The sequence below is a fragment of the Ranitomeya variabilis genome, chromosome 2 (genome assembly GCF_051348905.1).
Source record: "Ranitomeya variabilis isolate aRanVar5 chromosome 2, aRanVar5.hap1, whole genome shotgun sequence".
NCBI lineage: Eukaryota > Metazoa > Chordata > Amphibia > Anura > Dendrobatidae > Ranitomeya > Ranitomeya variabilis.
Genome location: NC_135233.1, coordinates 754,118,150 through 754,141,619, shown reverse-complemented (window position 1 = coordinate 754,141,619; position 23,470 = coordinate 754,118,150). Strand labels below are relative to the sequence as shown.

The following is a 23,470-nucleotide window of genomic DNA, read 5'->3' as shown; positions in this document are numbered from 1 at the left end:
ACGGGCACTGCAGGATCTGGATTTTTCACGTATTTTTAGCGTTTTTCGGCGGTATTCCGCGGCAAAAACACATGAAAAACGCATACATTATGCATCCCATCATTTCCAATGCATTCCGCAATTTTTATGCTCCTGTTGCGGATTTTTCCGCAAAAATAAAAAACGCATGCGGAGAAATACGCAGCATGTTTATTAATTTTGCGGATTTCCCACTATGTTATTGAATTGGGAAGCACTCTGGAAAAAACGCGAAAAATCCGCACAAAAAACGTGACAAAACCGCAAGTAAAACGTGAGAAAAATGTGTGCGGATTTTATGCGGAAAACCTCCGGTTTTGCTCAGGAAATTTCCGCATAAAATCCTGACATGTGCACATAGCCTTACGGCGTAATGTGTTACCAGTGGTTTTCTTGGTGACTGTGGTCCCAGCTGCCTTGGGATCATTAACAAGTCTCCCCCCCCCCCCCCCCCAATGTAGTTTTAGGCTGATCTCTCACCTTCTTCATGATCAAGGATACCCCACGAGGTGAGATTTTGCATAGTGCCCCCAGATCGATGACGATTGACAGTCATTGTGTATTTCTTCCATTTTCTTACTATTGCACGAACAGTTGTCACCTTCTCACCCAGCGTCTTACTTATGGTTTTGTAGCCCATTACAGCTTTGTGCAGCTCTATGATCTTGTCCCTGACATCCTGAAAAAGCTCTTTGGTCTTGCCCATGTTGTAGAGGTTAGAGTCTGACTGATTAATTGAGTCTGTGGACAGGGGTCTTTTAAAGGTAACTATGCATGACAGCCGTCTTTAATGCAGGTAACGAGTTGATTAGGAGCGTTTAACTGGTCTGTAGAAGCCAGAATTCTTAATGGTTGGTAGGGGATCAAATTCTTATTTCTCACTGCAAAATGCAAATAAATTTATATAATTTATAAGAGATTTTCTGAATTTTATGTTAGATATTCCTACTCTCAATGTTAAAATTAATCTACCCTTAAAAATTACAGACTGTTCATGTCTTTGTCAGTGGGCGCACATCAAAATCAGCAAGGGATCAAATAATTATTTCCTTCACTGTATTTATTGGAATATTTTTCGATTAATTTGTGAATTTTAAATATTTTACCCCCACTTGGTCTCTTTATGAGACTTTATAACTTTTGTTACTTTGATTTCTGGTATAATGCATTGCACTATACCTGTCAGAGCTGCACTGACAGAAGCCTCTTAGGGTATGTTTCCACTGGCAGAAACTGGCAGCACTTTGGACGCAGCACATGTCTGCTCAGTCCAAAGCGCTGCTGGCTTTTGAACGCCAGTGATATTTATCTTGCGGAGACGGAGCGTCTCCACAAGTTAAATAGACATGCTGCAGTGGGGAAAGACGTGTCGCATGCACGTTTACGCAGGGAAGCCGGAGGTGTCCCTGCACACATAGTGGAGATGGGATTTCTTGAAATCCCCTCCACTATGCTTTAACATCTGGCCGCAGCAGGTTGGACACTGCGGCTGTATGCGGCGTCCAACCCGCAGCGTTTACGGACAGTGGAAACATACCCTTAAGGCCATGCTCCTGGCATGGTCTACGCAGGCCACTGTCGCTAGCAGACCTGGAGGTCTTCATGACAACCTTGGGTTGCAATGACGATTCATCAAACCCTTGCGATGACATCGATTGTGTGCCGATCGTAAGGGAGCCCCCTCCCTCTCCTAGCCTCCTAAATGTTGCGATCGATCTTGCTGGGGTATTTAGGTAGTTAAACAGTCAGGGGCACCGCTCCTGGCAATGACAGCCGGGGCTTGGCTGTCACGTAAGCAGAGCTCCCAACGGCGATCGCACTACACAGCTCGTGTGACGCACACAATTGCCATGTCATACCTTAACGTCATTGGGCAGGAACCCTTATCAGTACGTCAAATGTCATAAAGGGAGTATGACATCAGAAAATGAACAACTACCATATATACTCGAGTATAAGCCGAGATTTTCAGCCCAAATTTTTGGGCTGAAAGTGCCCCTCAGCTTATACTCGAGTCATGATCGGCGGTGGGGTCGGTGGGTGAGGGGGAGAGACGACTGTCGCATACTCACCTAGTCCCGGCGCTCCCCCTGCCCGTCCCACGGTCTTCAGTGCCGCAGCTCGTCCCCTGTTTAGCGGTCACGTGGGACCGCTCATTAAAGTTATGAATATGGACTCCACTCCCATAGGGGCGGAGCCGCATATTCATTCCTCTAATCAGCGGTAACGGTGACAGCTGACAGAGGAAGAGGCTGCGGCACCCGGAGACCAGCTGTCCGGGATAAGGAGCCAGGGACGCCGGGAGCAGGTAAGTATGTCATAGTTACCTGTCCACGTTCCACACGCCAAGCGCCACTCCGTCTTCCCGTCCTCTTGCTCTGACTGTTCAGGTCAGAGGGCGCGATGACGTACTAGTGTGCGCGCCGCCCTCTGCCTGAACAGTCAGTGTGGAGAGGCGCCGAGACGGGACGCTGAGGAGCTGCGGGCAGCAAGAGAGGTGAGTATGTCTTTTTTTTTTTTTTATTGCAGCAGCAGCAGCATTATATATTTCACAGATTTCTATGGAGCATCTATGGGGCCATAATGAACTGTGCAGAGCATTATATATGGCACCGCTTTCTATGGAGCCATACTGAACGGTGCAGAGCATTATATATGGCACAGCTTTCTATGGAGCATCTATGGGGCCATACTGAACGGTGCAGAGCATTCTATATGGCACAGCTTTCTGTGGAGCATCTATGGGGCCATAATGAACGGTGCAGAGCATTATATATGGCACAGCTTTCTGTGGAGCATCTATGGGGCCATAATGAATGGTGCAGAGCATTATATATGGCACAGCTTTATGTGGAGCATCTATGGGGCCATAATGAACGGTGCAGAGCATTATATATGGCACAGCTTTATGTGGAGCATCTATGGGACCATAATGACCGGTGCAGAGCATTATATATCGCAGAGCTTTATGTGGAGCATCTATGGGACCATAATGACCGGTGCAGAGCATTATATAAGGCACAGCTTTATGTGGAGCATCTATGGGGCCATAATGAACGGGGCAGAGCATTATATATGGCACAGCTTTATGTGGAGCATCTATGGGGCCATAATGAACGGTGCAGAGCATTATATGTGGCACAGCTTTATATGTGGCACAGCTTTATATGCAGCATCTATGGGGCCATAATGAATGGTATGGAGCATCTATTTTTATTTTTGAAATTCACCGGTAGCTGCTGCATTTTCCACCCTAGGCTTATACTCGAGTCAATACGTTTTCCCAGTTTTTTGTGGCAAAATTAGGGGGGCCGGCTTATACTCGGGTCGGCTTATACTCGAGTATATACGGTATTTAAACCAGGCATTTAAAGTTATATGCATTTTTAGTTTTGGAAAATGCTTTTTTGCCCCATGTCACAATCTTTATGAAAAATAAAAGTGAGAAATCTTGCAATAGTCACATTGGTCACTGGGGCTATTCTAAACTGATCCTCTCTTTTGTATTGATGCATCTAATGGGCCGTTGCAAAGGTCAGGAGGGGAAGCAGGGTCAACTGTGACATTACCCATTGTGAATGGTGGGTCCCAAGTTATTAGTTGTACGTACAGCAGTGTTGGGCTGTGTGCCCACAATGAGTTTTTGACTCTGCGTATTTTCGCTGCATCCAAAATGCAGCATCTTACAATTCCAGCAAAGTGTATAGGATTTATAGAAGTCTCAGGCCCACTGCTTGGTTTTTTTATTTTTACTCAGCATAAACGGACTTAAGGGATGTGCTTAAAATCCACAATATGTATTAAATGCAGAAAATCAGCAGAAAATTAAAGGAAAAAAAAAACCATGCATTTTTTGTGGGTTTCCACTTTGGAAACACATAAATAAGCATATAATCCTCAAAGGACTATAAATGTTTTGCCAACCCAAATGCCAGGAAGTAACAAAGCTGTTTTTTTTTTTTTTTTTAAACGCGTCATACCAAAAAAAAAAAAAAAAAAAAAACGTAGCATCAAAAACGATGTGAAAAAAAAAAGCAAATAACGTAATATGGATAGGGAGTGTTTTTTTTTTATCTGCAAGTATAAAAATTGCAAGCTTTTTAATTTTTATCTAGTCTGAAAGCAAATAAGAAAAAAAAAGTTAAAAAAAAAAATTCAACACAAATCTGATTTAAAAAATAGCTCATTTTCTATCCAAAGAACTGGGTGAGTTTTTTCTGTGTGTAAGCCGACGTTTTTATGGATACCATTCTGAGTACACAAAACATTTTTATCCCTTTGTATAGAATTTTTAAGGAGGAGCGATGACAAAAACTGCAAAAGCAACAGTTTACCCTTTTCTCCCTCTTTACAATTTAATGTTTTAGTAAATTAAGCTTTTACTTATACCAAATATGCTTATTTTGTATTCTTTTATTTTTAAATCTGAAAGCATGGTAATATGGTGGAGTCCATTCAAAAAATGATTTTTTATTTTTTTATTTTTTTTAGTCGGGAACTTGAACTACTAGAACTTGCAATTTGTGATGAGCGAACGTATGTAAAACAAGTGATCACAGATCGCAAGTAGTGATGAGCGATCGAGCTCTGATAACGTCTCATCTGAGTATCAGGGAGTGCTCGTATATTATGTTCTAGTCTCTGCGGCTGCATGTCTCGTGTTATACAGCCTCAGCATTTGGGGACTGACGCATGTCTTGTGGTCATCTAACATCTGCAAAACATGTAGCTGTGCAGAAACCCGAACATAATATACGAGCACTCCCAGATACTTGGATAAGGCTACTTTCACACTAGCATCGGTACGGGGCCATCGCCATGCGTCGGCCCGACGTACCGACACACATTGTGAAATAAATGCACAACGGGGAAGTGGATGCAGTTTTTCAACGCATCCGCTGCCCCATTGTAATGTCCGGGGAGCAGGGGGCGGCGCTTCAGCCGCGCATGCGCGGTCGAAAATGGCAGACGCGACGCACAGAAAAAGTTACATGGAACTTTTTTTGTGCCGACAGTCCGCCAAAACACGACGCATCCGTCGCACGACGGATGCGACGTGTGGCCATAAGTCGCAATGCGTCGCTAATGCAAGTCTATGGAGAAAAAAAATCATCCTGCGGGCAACTTTGCAGGATGCGTTTTTTCTCCAAAACGACGCATTGCAAGACGTTATCAGAGCACGTTCACTCATCACTACTTGAAATCTTTGAGCACTTGATTTACATACTACAATATTGCGGTAAATAAAGAAAATTACATTATCCTATGAAGCCCGCCCACATCTTCTTTAAGGAGTTTCTTTTCCTGCAGGAAGTGGTTTTGATGAGTTTTTTCCTAGAGCATTTTTTTTGCAGCCTTCTGATTGGACAGTGCCTAATTTAAAGTGGATCCAATCAGGAACCACTTCAAAGAAGCGATATGCACTTTTATCCTCATACTGGCCTTTTTCAGGACCTAAATGGGAAATAAATGCCTGAAAAACTAAAGAAACAGCAATGTGGTAGTTATAGAAAAGTCTTCCAAACATTTTTTACCTATTTTTCATGCATTTCTTGGAGCAATCCCACTCCAAAAAAAAATCCTCCAAAGAACTGTGTGCACATACCCCTGAATAGCCTCCATCTGCCAGGCTCAGTTCCTGAGCCAACTCCAAAACTTGTGAACCCAACCATAAGACGTACGATTATGTCCTATTACAGGAAGGGTTTAATATTACTGAAATACCACATTTATCTTTAGCGCAGAATAAAAAAAAAATAATATACATACATACATACATACATACATACATACATACAACCATCTCTGTTATCGCTCCCAAACAACGGAATGCCTGATCGGCCCAGCACTATTGTGTTCACCATGAGAGAGCAGCTTATTTTAGGGATAACAAAAAGATTGTCAATCCAAATTTGGACATGGGGGTATGCTTAGCTCTCTGACAAATTGTCCAGGACCACAATACAAATTAGACTGTTGTGTGAATCCGTTAAGAACAGCGGGTTTGGCTGACAGTCTGATATGTCTGGGAAGTGGACAGCTTTGCCATAGTTCTCTCTAAAACAAAGTTAGGTCTACTCCATTCTAACAAAACATCTAGGGAGCCACTGGCTAAGATATCACACGACAGTGTGTCACTATGAATGCAGCGTCACAAGCCCTGGTTCATAAGATACATGCAATGGGCAATAATTTTATTGTCAGATATAACAAAAAGGTTGTAGTCAGCAATTTTTGACAGTTCCCCATAGAATGAATTGTCTGGAGCTATTCATACTCGATCTCTACTCCTTTCAGAGATCTCTGCAGAGCCCCATTCTCAGGAGAGAGGGACATACCGTATTTTTCGCTTTGTAAGACGCTCCGGATTATAAGACGCACCCCAAATTTTGAGGAGAAAAATAGGAAAAAACTTTTTTTAATAAATTGGTGGGGCGTCTTATAATCCATGCGTCTTATTACTTACCAGGGGTTGTGGCTGCGGTGGATCAGGGTCCCAGGGTCGTTGCTGGAGGCAGGAGTGGATCATTGCTGCAGGCTGGGATGAGGAGGTCTGCAGGGGGGCTCCTATGCAGCAGGGGGGCTCCTGTGCTGCAGGCTGGGATGAGGAGGTCTGCAGGGGGGCTCCTATGCAGCAGGGGGGCTCCTGTGCTGCAGGCTGGGATGAGGAGGTCTGCAGGGGGGCTCCTATGCAGCAGGGGGGCTCCTGTGCTGCAGGCTGGGATGAGGAGGTCTGCAGGGGGGCTCCTATGCAGCAGGGGGGCTCCTGTGCTGCAGGCTGGGATGAGGAGGTCTGAGGGGGGGCTCCTGTGCTGCAGGGGGGCTTCGGGGCTGCAGGGCTGTTTCCGGTGTTGCGGGGGCTCTGCCGACATATTGTGAAAGGCCAGAGCCCCCTGGCAGTTCGTCCATGTATTCCTGTATGACTGACTCCGGGAAAATGGCCGCCGGAATCTCGAGAGATGAGATCTCAGCGCTGAAATCTCATCTCCCGAGATTTCGGCGGCCATTTTCCCGGAGTCAGTCATACAGGAAGGAACGCATGGACGAACTGCCGGGGGGCTCTGGTCTTTCACAAAATGTCGCCAGAGGCCCCGCAGCACCGGAGTAGCAGCGGACAACCGCGGTGGCGGGCGGCAGCAGCAGCGGTGGCGGGCGGCAGCAGCAGCGGGCGGCAGCGGACACCCCCTCATCCCAGCCTGTAACGGTAAGCGGTATATCTGCTTTGTAAGACGCACCCCCATTTCCCCCCCAAATTTGGGGGAAATAAAGTGCGTCTTACAAAGCGGAAAATACGGTATGTCATACAAAATCCTTTAAAAGGAGGTGGCAACAAGACTTTAACTCTAAGCCAAATTGGAAAAAAAAGACATCACAATTGGGTCTCATCTGAGTATTAAGGTTAGAGATTTCGTTAAAAGCTGCTCACCTGTAAGGGTTGTGTGTGACAACCACCATCACAGCCTAGTTGTCAGCCACTGCAGTGCTCACAGATTTGGATAGAATACAAAGAGAGTAAGTAGACAAAGTACGCTGCTGATTCAAGAACCAATCATAAAACAAATTACGGTAGTTGAAGGTGGTTTATTTGTCAAAGCTTTTCAGAGTCAAATCCGACTCCTTCCTCAGGACAACCAGATGTGAAAATCATCAATCAGCAGCGCACTTGAAGTCCACTTACTCTGGCTTTCTGCTATTTAACCCTGCTGTTCTGTTCAGTCAAAAATGACCGTTTTTGAACTTTGATATATTTTTTTTTAATTCATTATGCGGTTCTGAAACTTATGGTTACTTCTATTTTCCTAATTAGAGGGGTTCTTTCTAAGGGTACCTTTTTTTTTTTGGGGGGGGGGGGGGGGGGGTGTTTAGTTTTTGCGCCACATTTTTTTTTTTTTTACACTTGTACTGTTCCCGGTCAAAAATGACCGAATAGCATTTTATGCTATTTCAGCCATTTTTAGAGTAAAACAAATGAGTTATAATTTCTTTTGAGACTACTTATTGCATCTACTATTGTTTATGAAGTAAACAGTTGCTTTAGGTGCAGATTTACACATGCTTTCAGTACAAACCATACGCATTGGCTTTCAGTACAGTTCTGTGCAATTTTTTTTCTCTGTATGTTATTTACCCTGCTTTTTTTTTTTATTTTCTTGTGCTGGTTCTCTGTGCAAAGCAGCCCTTGTGGTGTTGGAGCCCAGTGGGTGGTGTCTGGTGTCTCTTATCTTATCAGTAAGTAAGCAGTTCAGCCAGCCATTTCAAATTCAAATGAGCTTTATTGACAGGACTAAAGGTACCTTCACACTGAACAACTTAACAACGATATCACTAGCGATCCGTGACGTTGCAGCGTCCTGGATAGCGATATCGTTGTGTTTGACACGCAGCAGCGATCTGGATCCTGCTGTGATGTCGTTGGTCGGAGCTAGGAGGCCAGCACCTTATTTCATCGCTGGATCTCCCGCAGACATAGCTGGATCGGTGTGTGTGACACCGATCCAGCGATGTCTTCACTGGTAACCAGGGTAAACATCGGGTTACTAAGTGCAGGGCCACGCTTAGTAACCCGATATTTACCTTGGTTACCAGCGTAAAAGTAAAAAAAAAACAAACACTACATACTTACATTCTGCTGTCTGTCCCCCGGCGTTCTGCTTCTCTGCACTGTAAGTGCCAGCCGGAAAGCAGATTACAGCGGTGACGTCACCGCTGTGCTTTCCGGCCGCTGTGATTACACAGTGCAGAGAAGCAGAACGCCGGGGGACAGACAGCGGAATGTAAGTATGTAGTGTTTGGTTTTTTTACTTTTACGCTGGTAACCAAGGTAAATATCGGGTTACTAAGCGCGGCCCTGCGCTTAGTAACCCGATGTTTACCCTGGTTACCCGGGGACCTCGGCATCGCTGGTCGCTGGAGAGCTGTCTGTGTGACAGCTCTCCAGCGACCAAACAGCGACGCTGCAGCGATCGGGATCGTTGTCTAGATCGCTGCAGCGTCGCTAAATGTGACGGTACCTTTAACCCCTTCACCCCCAAGGGTGGTTTGCACGTTAATGACCGGGCCAATTTTTACAATTCTGACCACTGTCCCTTTATGAGGCTATAACTCTGGAACGCTTTGACGGATCTTGGCGATTCTGACATTGTTTTCTCGTGACATATTGTACTTCATGTTAGTGGTAAAATTTCTTTGATATAACTTGCGTTTATTTGTGAAAAAAATGGAAATTTGGCGAAAATTTTGAAAATTTTGCAATTTTCCAACTTTGAATTTTTATGCCCTTAAATCACAGACATATGTCACGCAAAATACTTAATAAGTAACATTTCCCACATGTCTACTTTACATCAGTACAATTTTGGAACCAAAATTTTTTTTTGTGACGGAGTTATAAGGGTTAAAAGTTGACCAGCAATTTCTCATTTTTACAACACCATTTTTTTTTAGGGACCACATCTCATTTGAAGTCATTTTGAGGGGTCTATATGATAGAAAATACCCAAGTGTGACACCATTCTAAAAACTGCACCCCTCAAGGTGCTCAAAACCACATTCAAGAAGTTTATTAACCCTTCAGGTGTTTCACAGGAATTTTTGGAATGTTTAAATAAAAATGAACATTTAACTTTTTTTCACACAAAATTTATTTCAGCTCCAATTTGTTTTATTTTACCAAGGGTAACAGGAGAAAATGGACCCCCAAAGTTGTTGTACAATTTGTCCTGAGTATGCTGATACCCCATATGTGGGGGTAAACCACTGTTTGGGCGTATGGCAGAGCTCGGAAGGAAAGGAGCGCCATTTGACTTTTCAATGCAAAATTGACTGGAATTGAGATGGGACGCCATGTTGCGTTTGGAGAGCCCCTGATGTGCCTAAACACTGAAACCCCCTACAAGTGACACCATTTTGGAAAGTAGACCCCCTAAGGAACTTATCTTGATGTGTGGTGAGCACTTTGACCCACCAAGTGCTTCACAGAAGTTTATAATGCAGAGCCGTAAAAATAAAAAATCATATTTTTTCACAAAAATGATCTTTTCGCCCCCAATTTTTTATTTTCCCAAGGGTAAGAGAAGAAATTGGACCCCAAAAAATGTTGTGCAATTTGTCCTGAGTACGCTGATACCCCATATGTGGGTGTAAACCATTGTTTGGGCGCATGGCAGAGCTTGGAAGGGAAGGAGCGCCATTTGACTTTTCAATGCAAAATTGACTGGAATTGAGATGGGACGCCATGTTGCGTTTGGAGAGCTCCTGATGTGCCTAAACATTGAAACTCCCTACAAGTGACACCATTTTGGAAAGTAGACCCCCTAAGGAACTTATCTAGATGTGTGGTGAGCACTTTGACCCACCAAGTGCTTCACAGAAGTTTATAATGCAGAGCCGTAAAAATAAAAAATCATATTTTTTCACAAAAGTGATCTTTTCGCCCCCAATTTTTTATTTTCCCAAGGGTAAGAGAAGAAATTGGACCCCAAAAAATGTTGTGCAATTTGTCCTGAGTACGCTGATACCCCATATGTGGGTGTAAACCATTGTTTGGGCGCATGGCAGAGCTTGGAAGGGAAGGAGCGCCATTTGACTTTTCAATGCAAAATTGACTGGAATTGAGATGGGACGCCATGTTGCGTTTGGAGAGCCCCTGATGTGCCTAAACATTGAAACTCCCTACAAGTGACACCATTTTGGAAAGTAGACCCCCTAAGGAACTTATCTAGATGTGTGGTGAGCACTTTGACCCACCAAGTGCTTCACAGAAGTTTATAATGCAGAGCCGTAAAAATAAAAAATCATATTTTTTCATAAAAATGATCTTTTTGCCCCCAATTTTTTATTTTCCCAAGGGTAAGAGAAGAAATTGGACCCCAAAAAATGTTGTGCAATTTGTCCTGAGTACGCTGATACCCCATATGTGGGTGTAAACCATTGTTTGGGCGCATGGCAGAGCTTGGAAGGGAAGGAGCGCCATTTGACTTTTCAATGCAAAATTGACTGGAATTGAGATGGGACGCCATGTTGCGTTTGGAGAGCCCCTGATGTGCCTAAACATTGAAACTCCCTACAAGTGACACCATTTTGGAAAGTAGACCCCCTAAGGAACTTATCTAGATGTGTTTTGAGAGCTTTGAACCCCCAAGTGTTTCACTACAGATTATAACGCAGAGCCGTGAAAATATATTTTTTTTTTTCTCAAAAATGATTTTTTAGCCCCCAGCTTTGTATTTTTACAAGGGTAACAGAATAAATTGGACCCCAAAATTTGTTGTCCAATTTGTCCTGAGTACGCTGATACCCCATATGTGGGGGGGAACCACTGTTTGGGCGCATGACAGAGCTCGGAAGGGAAGGAGCGCCATTTGGAATGCAGACTTAAATGGATTGGTCAGCAGCCGTCACGTTGCATTTGCAGAGCCCCTGATGTACCCAAACAGTACAAACCCCCCACAAGTGACCCCATATTGGAAACTAGACCTCCCAAGGAACTTATCTAGATGTGTTTTGAGAACTTTGAACCCCCAAGTGTTTCACTACAGTTTATAACGCAGAGCCGTGAAAATAAAACATCTTTTTTTTCCCACAAAAATGATTTTTAGCCCCCCAAATTTTTATTTTCCTAAGGATAACAAGAGAGCTTGGACCCCAGAAGTTGTTGTTCAATTTGTCCCGAGTACGCTGATAACACATATGTTGGGGTAAACCCCTTTTTGGGCGCACGGGAGAGCTCGGAAGGGAAGGAGCACTGTTTTACTTTTTCAACGCAGAATTGGCTGGAATTGAGATTGGACGCCATGTCGCGCTTGGAGAGCCCCTGATGTGCCTGGACAGTGGAAACTCCCCAATTCTACCTGAAACCCTAACCCAAACACACCCCTAACCCTAATCCCAACGGTAACCCTAACCACACCCCTAGCCCTGACACACCCATAATTCTAATCCCAACCCTAATCCAAACGTAAATGTAATCCAAACCCTAACCCTAACTTTAGCCCCAACCCTAACTTTAGCCCCAACCCTAACTTTAGCCCCAACCCTAACTTTACCTCCAACCCTAGCCCTAACCCTACCCCTAACCCTAACCCTAAACGTGACTGAAATACGTGGCACTGAAATACGTGGCACTGAAATACGTGGCACTGAAATACGTGGCACTGAAATACGTGGCACTGAAATACGTGGCACTGAAATACGTGGCACTGAAATACGTGGCACTTAAATATGTGATACGTGGCACTGAAATACGTGGCACTGAAACACGTGGCACTGAAATACGTGATACGTGGCACTGAAATACGTGGCACTGAAATACGTGGCACTGAAATACGTGGCACTGAAATACGTGGCACTGAAATACGTGGCACTGAAATACGTGGCACTGAAATACGTGGCACTGAAATATGTGATACGTGGCACTTAAATACGTGGCACTGAAACACGTGGCACTGAAATACGTGATACGTGGCACTGAAATACGTGGCACTGAAATACGTGGCACTGAAATACGTGGCACTTAAATATGTGATATGTGGCACTGAAATACGTGGCACTGAAATACGTGGCACTGAAATACGTGGCACTGAAATACGTGGCACTGAAATACGTGGCACTGAAATACGTGGCACTGAAATACGTGGCACTTAAATATGTGATATGTGGCACTGAAATACGTGGCACTGAAATACGTGGCACTGAAATACGTGGCACTTAAATACGTGGCACTTAAATATGTGATACGTGGCACTTAAATACGTGGCACTGAAACACGTGGCACTGAAATACGTGATACGTGGCACTGAAATACGTGGCACTGAAATACGTGGCACTGAAATACGTGGCACTGAAATACGTGGCACTGAAATACGTGGCACTGAAATACGTGGCACTGAAATACGTGGCACTGAAACACGTGCAACTGAAATACGTGGTACTAAAATATGTGGCACTGAAATACGTGATACGTGGCACTGAAATACGTGATACGTGGCACTGAAATACGTGGCACTGAAACACGTGGCACTGAAATACGTGGCACTGAAATACGTGGCACTATGACTGTCAGAAAATGTTCATTAAACGGTTAGGGGTGAGGTTAGGGGTAGAGTTAGGGTTAGGGTTTGGATCCCTTTATCACCTTGATGGTGGTGGGTGGCTTTTCAGTGTGTTTTCTGTTTTTTTTCGATAAAAATGCATGCGTTTTTAACGCAAACAAACGCATGTGCTTAAAAACACCAAGAAAATACTGCAGGTTGTATTTCTGAAAATTAACGCATGCAGAAAAAAACCGCATGCGTTTGAAAACGCGACCAAACGTGTACAAAAAAACGCATGCGTTTTCAATGTTAAATATAGGGAAAAAACGCATGCGTGTTTTTGTGCAAAAAACGCTGCAGACAAAAACGCAAGTGTGAAACCAGCGACGCTTTTTATAGCAAAAAAGTTTTTGCGTCTCCACATTTTGAGAGCTATAATTTTTCCACATTTTGCTCCACAGAGTCATGTGAGGTCTTGTTTTTTGCGGGACGAGTTGACGTTTTTATTGGTAACATTTTCGGACACGTGACCGTTTTTGATCGCTTTTTATTCCGATTTTTGTGAGGCAGAATGACCAAAAACCAGCAATTCCTGAATTTCTTTTGGGAGAGGCGTTTATACCGTTCCGCGTTTGGTAAAATTGATAAAGCAGTTTTATTCTTCGGGTCAGTACGATTACAGCGATATCTCATTTATATCATTTTTTTATGTTTTGGCGCTTTTATACGATAAAAACTATTTTATAGAAAAAATAATTATTTTGGTATCGCTTTTTTCTCAGGACTATTTTTTATTTTTTTGCTGATGATGCTGTATGGCGGCTTGTTTTTTGCGGGACAAGATGACGTTTTCAGCGGTACCATGGATATTTATATCAGTCTTTTTGATCGCGTGTTATTCCACTTTTTGTTCGGCGGTATGGTAATAAAGCGTTGTTTTTTGCCTCGTTTTTTTTTTTTTCTTACGGTGTTTACTGAAGGGGTTAACTAGTGGGGCAGTTTTATAGGTGGGGTCGTTACGGACGCGGCGATACTAAATATGTGTACTTTTATTGTTGTTTTTTTTTATTTAGATAAAGAAATGTATTTATGGGAATAATATATTTTTTTTTTTTTCATTATTTTGGAATATTTTTTTTTATTTTTTTTTTTACACATTTGGAAATTTTTTTTTTTTACTTTTTTACTTTGCCCCAGGGGGGGACAATACAGATCGGTGATCTGCCAGTTTGCATAGCACTCTGACAGATCACTGATCTGCGAGAAGTACAGGCTGCTTCACAGTGCCTGCTCTGAGCAGGCGTCTGTGAAGCCACCTCCCTCCCTGCAGGACCCGGATCCGCGGCCATCTTGGATCCGGGTCTGGAGCAGGCAGGGAGGGAGGTAAGACCCTCGCAGCAACGCGATCACATCGCGTTGCTGCGGGGGGCTCAGGGAAGCCCGCAGGGAGCCCCCTCCCTGCGCGATGCTTCCCTGCACCGCCGGCACATCGCGATCATGTTTGATCGCGGTGTGCCGGGGGTTAATGTGCCGGGAGCGGTCCGTGACCGCTCCTGGCACATAGTGCCGGATGTCAGCTGCGATATGCAGCCGACACCCGGCCGCGATCGGCCGCGCTCCCCCCGTGAGCGCGGCTGATCGGCTATGACGTACTATCCCGTCGGCGGTCATACGGGCCCACCCCACCTCGACGGGATAGTACGTCGGATGTCAGGAAGGGGTTAAGGTACCTTCACACTAAGCGACTTTGCAGCGAGAACGACGACGATCCGTGACGTTGCAGCGTCCTGGATAGCGATCTCGTTGTGTTTGACACGCAGCAGCGATCTGGATCCCGCTGTGATATCGCTGGTCGGAGCTAGAAGTCCAGAACTTTATTTCGTCGCTGATCACCCGCTGTCATCGCTGGATCGGTGTGTGTGACACCGATCCAGCGATGTGTTCACTTGTAACCAGGGTAAATATCGGGTTACTAAGTGCAGGGCCGCGCTTAGTAACCCGATATTTACCCTGGTTACCATTGTAAAAGTAAAAAAAAAAAACACTACATAGTCACCTTCTGATGTCTGTCACGTCACCCACCGGCAGCTTCCCTGCACTGAATGTGTCAGCGCCGGCCGGCCGTAAAGCAGAGCACAGCGGTGACGTCACCGCTGCTGCCGGCGCTGACACATTCAGTCAGTGCAGGAAGCTCTGAGCAGCAGCGCGTAACCCTGTGGACGCCGGGGGACGTGACAGACATCAGAAGGTGAGTATGTAGTGTTTTTTTTTTACTTTTACAATGGTAACCAGGGTAAATATCGGGTTACTAAGCGCGGCCCTGCACTTAGTAACCCGATGTTTACCCTGGTTACCCGGGTGCTGCAGGGGGACTTCGGCATCGTTGAAGACAGTTTCAACGATGCCAAAGTCGTTCCCCTGATCGTTGGTTGCTGGAGAGAGCTGTCTGTGTGACAGCTCCACAGCGACCACACAACAACTTACCAACGATCGCATCGCTGGTCGTGATCGTTGGTAAGTCGTTTAGTGTAACGGTACCTTAAGTACACAAAGCATATGGTAAAAACACGGGGGTGGGGAAGGGAGGCATATAGAGGTCCAGGGAATATCAGACTCCTTTGTTGAAAAAACAAGCCTGAGCTTCAACAAGGTATTCTCAGCAAAAGGGGTGGTGTACATAGTTCCATGTTTTATTTCACTCAAGACACAACAGTGTTTTTTTTAATTATTTTTACTATTTACTATTACTATTTTTTTCAAAATGTTTGCACGCAGTTAAATTTTATACTATGGTTCATTTTAGTTACAGTTACAGTTAGCTATAGTTGTTATAGTAGAAGTAGTAGTAGTTATAGTTAGTTAAGCTCAAATTTGTAACTTCTGTGCAGAATTCAATAAGCCCTTGTAACCTTTATAAACACAAAATAAATTAAAAAAAATTATTTTTTTACGTATTTTTTTTTTTTTTTTTTTTTGTAATGACCAACCATGTTCACATACAGTATAATAATGCAACAGGTATTCCCCAAAAAAATTTAAAGTAGCTAAAACAGCATTTTAATAGGTCTGGTCAAAAACGACCGAAGCAGTACAAGTGTATAGTGGAAATGAATAGAACAGCAGGGTTAAGCTAATGACAGTCCCCAAATGGGGTCCAAGCATATAACACATGGAAATAAGGCTTGTCCGTTTCATTTATTAGTATTAGGTGCCAGGAGGCCCAGGAGACATTTGAAGTGTTGCCATCATCTGAGTAATTAATGTATTAGGGGTGGATTAAACGTACTGGACAACACCACTATGTATACAACCGAGATACAGCATGAAATACACAGAGAGTCACTAGAATGTAGCGTTTACCATGCCAGTGGAAGCAACATGTCTTCTTGTCCCATATCTTGCACATATTGTAACAAGGGTCTATACGGATGATAAACTATCAAGCAACAATCCTGTATACAAAAGGGCGACAAAACGATAAGGGAATAAATAACTGCTGCCATTATATTCTGTAGTTACATACCATTGCATAGCCTGTATTCCAAATGTGGGCGCTAATAATTCACCCAATCTACAAATCTAACTATTTTTTGTAAAGTTGCAAATGTAAATACAACTTAATGGAGTTGAAGAAGAAAAAGAATAAACCAGCCAGCAGAATTTCAGTCAAAAACTATTTGTATGTGCATGTAGCTCTTTCGAAGACAAGCCCAGCAATACCTTTATATGGCCAGTCTGTTACTCCGTTACTGAGAAATTGGAGTTTGACTTAAAAAAAAATAAAAAATCAATGGACCATACCGTGAAATACAAAACACCCCATCTATTGCAGAGGACATCATCGAGCTAGGCAGGGGACTAATAGGAAATAAGACTTACACTATTGAGGTCATCTAGATCAGGTCAGTGGAGGTCCAACAACCCAGCACCTCCACTGATCAGCTGTTTGAACTCCAGAAGAAGCAAGATGCAAACAAAACGGTGAACAGAGCAGAAATAGCACAGCAATTTACATTGTGTAGTGGCCATTGGCAGATCATCCAGCTCAGGACCTAGTGAAGTGAGCTTATTGGCAGTACACAGGAACAGGGCTGGGCTGCTCTGGCTCCAGGAACCATTTCAATACAAGCTCTGCCAGATTTTTTTTAAAAAAGGGGGGGGATGATTGGTAGGTGTGGCAGGTGTCGATCTGCCCACCGATCTTATATTGATGACCTATTCTTCCCCAGAAGAAGGATAGGTGAAACGCACGTCGGGGTTAGACGCAGCAGGGAACACACGCCACTCAGGTAATCTTTGCTACTTTATGCACTTTAGACAGTGGTTATTTACTAGGCACAAAGCCAGTCTTTTCTATTTGATCTTCATATGGGAACTTAGGGAAGCAATCTTTATGGAGATATGAGCGGTTGTATGATACAAATATACATGGTAAATTTAGGTCTATCCATGAAGTATGGTTGCTTTTCCAGAGGGAATATATAACCCTGCCATGCAATATATTTTAATTGAGTAATATGGAATACTTTGTGGTGTGTTATTACCTGCTGGCCCTCTAGTTTGGCTTGAGGCATCCAGTATATACTTGAATGATTTTATGTATTTGTTACAAATAAACTTTATTGATTTTATATATACACTCCTTGTTCCTTGATTGGTTCTGGGTAGCAGCAATATATTTAGTCTGGAAAATCACCCAAAGTGTGCAGAAATAAGAACTTTCACATACATCACACAAACTTGCCTGTTTTTTTTTCTAAGAGCATTTAATACTTTGTTTCAGGGATTTCATGCAGCAGGTTTAATACTAGAACCTGACAAAACTTTTCATACAGGGGTGAACATGGAGAGGCACATCAACTATACAACCACTTACCATTAGCTCTAGTAGATAAAATTCACATTCAAGTATCTAAAAATGAATATGAAAAGAGTGCTTATTAAAAGGGGTTGTACACTACCTGACGACAATGTCCCTAATGTGACTAGTAAAATAAACAACAAGAGCATCCTTCCTGGACAGGCACCGCTTTGAGCGCTGTGTCTCCTGGAGATCTTTTAAGTGGTTTTTCACATGAGCACTGCAGCCTATCAGTGGCTGCCGAATTGCAGCCGTCATACTTCCGCCTGCTGGAAGTGTGCAACCATCACCAGCAGCTCTCATGTTACAAACAATTTCGCCATTGAAGTCTATAGTAATTACACTGCTGGCTTAGTCTGCAATATCTCCTTTCAACTGCACTGGTTTTTTTTTCTTCATGTGTATTGGATATTTGTATGTACGAGGGGCGTTCGTTAAAGATTTCCCTGGCCCACTTCTATTTATCACAGGATGCTGAAACGGCACATGTGTAATGATATGTTTCTATAGGTTACGTGCCAATTTGCAACTCAGAACTGATATCGGTCTTGATTTTACAGGTGCTGAAGTGATGTAAGGTTTGATAATGGACCCAATGGAATACAGAGCGGTCATCAGGTTTCTTTACTTTAAAGGCCACACACCAAAGGAGACATTCGATGAGATGAAAGAGGATTATGATGATGATTCCCCATCATATGATGTAATCAAGAACTCGTATTGTCAATTCAAATGTGGTCGGGCTTCGGTGGAAACAGCTCCAATTCCAGGGCGACCCCACTCTGCTATTGATGAACACACCATCCAGCAAGTGGAGGTCACCATTTTGAAAAATCACAGCGGAACCATTCGCCACCTAGCCAAAAATGTCAGGATTAGTGTGGGGTCCATGGAAACAATCATCCAAAACTATCTTCACATGCATAAGGTATCCGCTCGCTGGGTTCCCCGGCTGCTCACACCTTTCCAGAAGCAGGAACGAGTCGAATGATCTCAGGCTCCATTGACGATGTGCCATGGACACCAGTTAGGACTTTTTTAACAGACTGATCACTCAGGATGAAAGCTGGGGCCATCACGATGATCCTTAGACTAGAAGTCCAGTTGATGAAATGGAAGCATCATGACTCACCGCCTCCACAGAAGGCATGTGCCCAACCCTCGGCAGGCAAGGTCATGCTCACAGTATTTTGGGACCAGCACGGAGTTGTATTGATGGATTTCCTAGCAAAGGGTACCATTATCACTGGGGCATACTATGCTTCACTGCTGCAGAAATTGCAGGAGGCCATCAAAACGAAGAGACGTGGCATCCTCAGCAAAGGTGTCCACCTTCTGCAAGACAATGCATCAGTTCACAACTCACATGTTGCCCAAATGGAAGCTTGCTCCTGTGGCTTTGAAATTCTACCACATCCTGCTTATTCACCCAATCTCACACCATTGGACGTCCAACTCTTTCCAACAATGAAGTTATTTTTCAAGGGCTAGCATTTTTTAGATGATGAGATTTCTGAAGTCAGAACGTGGCTTTTGGAGGAACCTGTCGACTTCTACAAGCGAGGTGTTTATAGTTGCTTAAAGAGATGGGAGAAGTGTGTGTCCCTAGGTGGCACCTATGTAGAGAAAGACTAATAACTGTGCCAAGTTCATTGCCCTCACTGCACAGGAAGTGGTTCAGGGGAAATCTTTATTGAACGTCCCTCGTATATACGGGTGTGTAGGAATCATACTGTATATAGGGGGACTGACACTAAGAGGCTACCTGGGGCACATGCTGTATGTAGGAGGCTACTTGAGGCACATGCTGTATATAGGAGGCTACGTGAGGCACATGACATTAATTTTATTACAATTAATTATAAAAACATAAGGTATTAAAAAAGGCACACGATATAAATAGCAATAATACCGTAGGGGAAGCTGTGCATACAAAGAAGGGCAAAAAAATGTCAAAGGATAGATAGATAGATAGATAGATAGATAGATAGATAGATAGATAGATAGATAGATAGATAGATAGATAGATAGATAGATAGATAGATAAATGCAAGTAGATGGATTCCTTCCTTATAAACTAACCTCAATGCCAACTTAGTATTCAATGATGGTAAGGAGGCAACATAGGTTGAAGCATAGATCAAAAAAGGTACCAGTGACAATTAGTACTCATGTATACCCATATAACTGGTGACTCAAACTGCTACTTAATCAAGAGAACATAAGAGTCTAAAATATCAAAATGTGCTTTTTATTAAAAATCCATACATAGGTAATAAATATTAGACTAAACATAACATGGGTTTCATGTACATAATTCAGTGAACAAATCCATAGGTGTAAGAAACGGTCTTGAATAAGACAGGGATACAGGAAAAGGGGATGGCAAGCATAGGTGGTAAAGCTGCTAATAATAGCCTTGTGACTTGTACTAGTGCCGAACGTATATAGCTAGCAAAAGTGCAAAGTATTTTTCCCCAGGTCACAGCACCATCACTCCATTGATTGTTAAGTAGCTCTATATGCCTGTCATTCCTATGTTGTAGTAACTAGAGTAAACAAAGGGAATAATTACCCATTGGTGTTGCTAGATCTCGTCTAATCCTCGGCCATATACCCCGAGGCACGTTTCGCGCGCAAATGATCTTGCCATCCCCTTTTCCTGTTTCCCTGTCTCATTCAAGGCCGTTTCTTACACCTATGGATTTGTTCACTGAATTATGTACATGAAACCCATGTTATGTTTTGTCTAATATTTATTACCTATGTATGGATTTTCAATAAAAAGCACATTTTGGTATTTTAGACTATGTTCTCCTGATTAAATAGGTTGAAGCAGAGGTTGAAATATAATATTATAGGATTATACCATTCCCACATTCACCTATATATATACACATGCAGTTTGGATATTTATCTTGCTATATTATATTTCAACAAATGCTGCCTCCTTACCATTATTGAATGGTAATTTGGGTATTGAGGTTAGTTTATAAGAAAGGAAGCCACCTACCTGCATTAATCTTTTGATTTATTGAATCCTTCCATTATCCTCATGTACTATATCTATATGTATAAGAGGCATCGTGATTACTCGCTAATCCCGCCCCCTGCACAGTAGCTCCGCCCCCACCACATCACCACACATAATCCTGCCCCCCCACCACATTACCACACACACAATCTGCACCACATCCACACACAATCCCGCCCCCAACCACATCACCACACACAATCCCCCCTTCAACACATCACCACACATAATCCCGCCCTCCCGCCCCCCCACCCCATCACCACACACAATCCCGCCCCCCACCCCATCACCACACACAATCCCGCCCCCCACCCCATCACCACACACAATCCCGCCCCCCACCCCATCACCACACACAATCCCGCCCCCCACCCCATCACCACACATAATCCCGCCCCCCACCCCATCACCACACACAATCCTGCCCCCCACCCCATCACCACACATAATCCCGCCCCCCACCCCATCACCACACATAATCCCGCCCCCAACACATCACCACACTATTGTTATTAACTTCATTTTATGTTAATTTACCACCTGCGTAAGCACTATTGAATGTTGTCATTGTTTACTTTAGTTTAATCACCAGCTGCGTTAATTAGATATGAATGAGCGTGCCGAGCGTTAGCTGGCTGGAAACATCTAGTATTTTTATATTCTTTGACATTTTTCTGCCCTTCTTTGTATGCCCTGCATCCCCTAAGGTATTATTGCCATCTATATCATGTGATTTTTTATACCTTACGTTTTTTTATAATTGTAATAAAATTTAAATATTTTAACTTAACTTAATTGGTGGATCTCTTTAGTTTCCCCATATTTATACATTTATGGGCTGGGTGTTATACTTTGTTTGAAGTGCCCACCCCCCTATTTGGGACCTTGTTGAATCATAACTCAGCTATGCAACCAAGAGCCTGAATTTCACTCATATCTGTGACTAATATGCGAGCCCTATTACAGGGGAGAGAGAAAAAAGTAAAAGAATGTATTAATATGTTAAAATGCCGCCCCCCCACACACACACAAAAAAAAAGAAAGATCTTTGGGAGAATTTTAAACATTTTCATAGTGTGACAAAAAAAATGGAAATTAAAATTTTTGTCACATGTATTGCAAATAAAGGCAAGAAATATTTGAAAATCAAACAGGAAAGGTTATCAGAGCGACTAAATGCTCAAGTAAAAAAAAAAAAAAAAACAGCGTGTCCCTCATTATAAGCTATGAATAGGGGACTACTTATCTGGTTTATCTACAAATTTATTTAATGATCAGCAATGGGATCTACTCCTTCAACCAAATGATTCTTATATCCTAGTAAATCGATAGTAGGTGATCACCTGCGCTGTATGGTGCACCTAAAGTTGAGCTCTAGAGTTGTGTATGGGGGCAACACGGCCACTAAAAACCTGAAAGAATGTAATTGCACACTTACTGAATGCTGCAGTGAACGTAGTCTCCAGGTGCAGATGCGTGGGTCCTCCCAAAATGGTGTGACCGGCTCCGTGCTGTAGAAGAAGCCGGGGGATAGCGGTAGCGCTCAGATCCCCACACAGTGACTCAGGCAATCGGAAGCCAGGGACAGGTAGAAACTGCCAACTTCTAGCATGCCCGGGCCGGAAGCAACACCGAAGCAGTGGCGGAGTGTGAGGGGGGCGTGGCGGAGTGTGACGTCACACGGCTAGTGGGCGGGCGCGTAAAGGGTTTGTCCAATCCAAAGCGTTTCGAAGGATGCGATCCTTCTTCGTCAGGGCTGGAGTTCCCCATGTAACCCTCCCCTTACATAGCGGTTACCCGCCCGGCCCCTTCAAGGGAAAGCTAACTGTATGCCTGATTGGTGAGAGTACTGGTTGGGGGATGAATGTAGAGTAATCAGTGCACAGGCTAATTTTGCGGCATATTGTCATGTCGGACGCTGTTCAGACCAGGTCGTCCGACAGACAGCGGTAATTCCGCTTTTGTCCACTATGCGCTCATTGGCGTCGGCTACATTTTATCTAGCTGGTCCGGGGTTAATTTACTAGGTGCTCGGATTGGAAGCTGGGCCATGCCCACTGCCTTTAAATAGTTCTCCTGAACATTGGGCGTCGCCGATTATAGCTTCTGTCTTGTGCGTGGTTATCTCGGTCTGGAGTGGTGAGCTAGTAGTTGGAGTATCGTTGCTGGTGGTGTATTTCCCTTTGTCTTATTTGCTCCTTCCCATATTTGTATTTGTTTTGCCCTTTGCATTTATAGTGTATTCCTGAGTGACTGCGGCGTGGTGCTTATTTTTCCGTTATCCTTGTCTGTGCTAACTGTGGGTATTGGTGTGGTCTCCTCACTGGGTGGTGGGCGGTGGTATCAGCCTAGGGTTGAAACAGGAGATAAGGCGAGGGTGGAGGCCCAGACATGCACACCATCAGTGTAAACTCTGGGAGAGGGACAGTCAAGGTTTCCCTAGTCTGAGGGAAATCGCAGGGGCCCGGGTTATTAGCTCTTTCATACCTAGGTCTCCCGTGACACATACAGACCGATAATAAGTTA

General features: G+C 43.7%; 1 protein-coding gene across 1 annotated transcript in view; it reads right to left on the bottom strand.

Annotated features, from left to right (window-relative positions):
- CCNC (cyclin C) overlaps positions 1-23,470 on the bottom strand; it is an 84,131-nt gene that overhangs the window by 5,084 nt on the left and 55,577 nt on the right. The window contains exons 7-8 of the mRNA XM_077289667.1: positions 17,926-17,961; positions 16,410-16,501 (exon numbers count right to left, since the gene is read on the bottom strand). Of these exons, the coding sequence (XP_077145782.1) occupies positions 16,410-16,501; positions 17,926-17,961 (128 nt within the window). The remainder of the gene's footprint in view (positions 1-16,409; positions 16,502-17,925; positions 17,962-23,470) is intronic.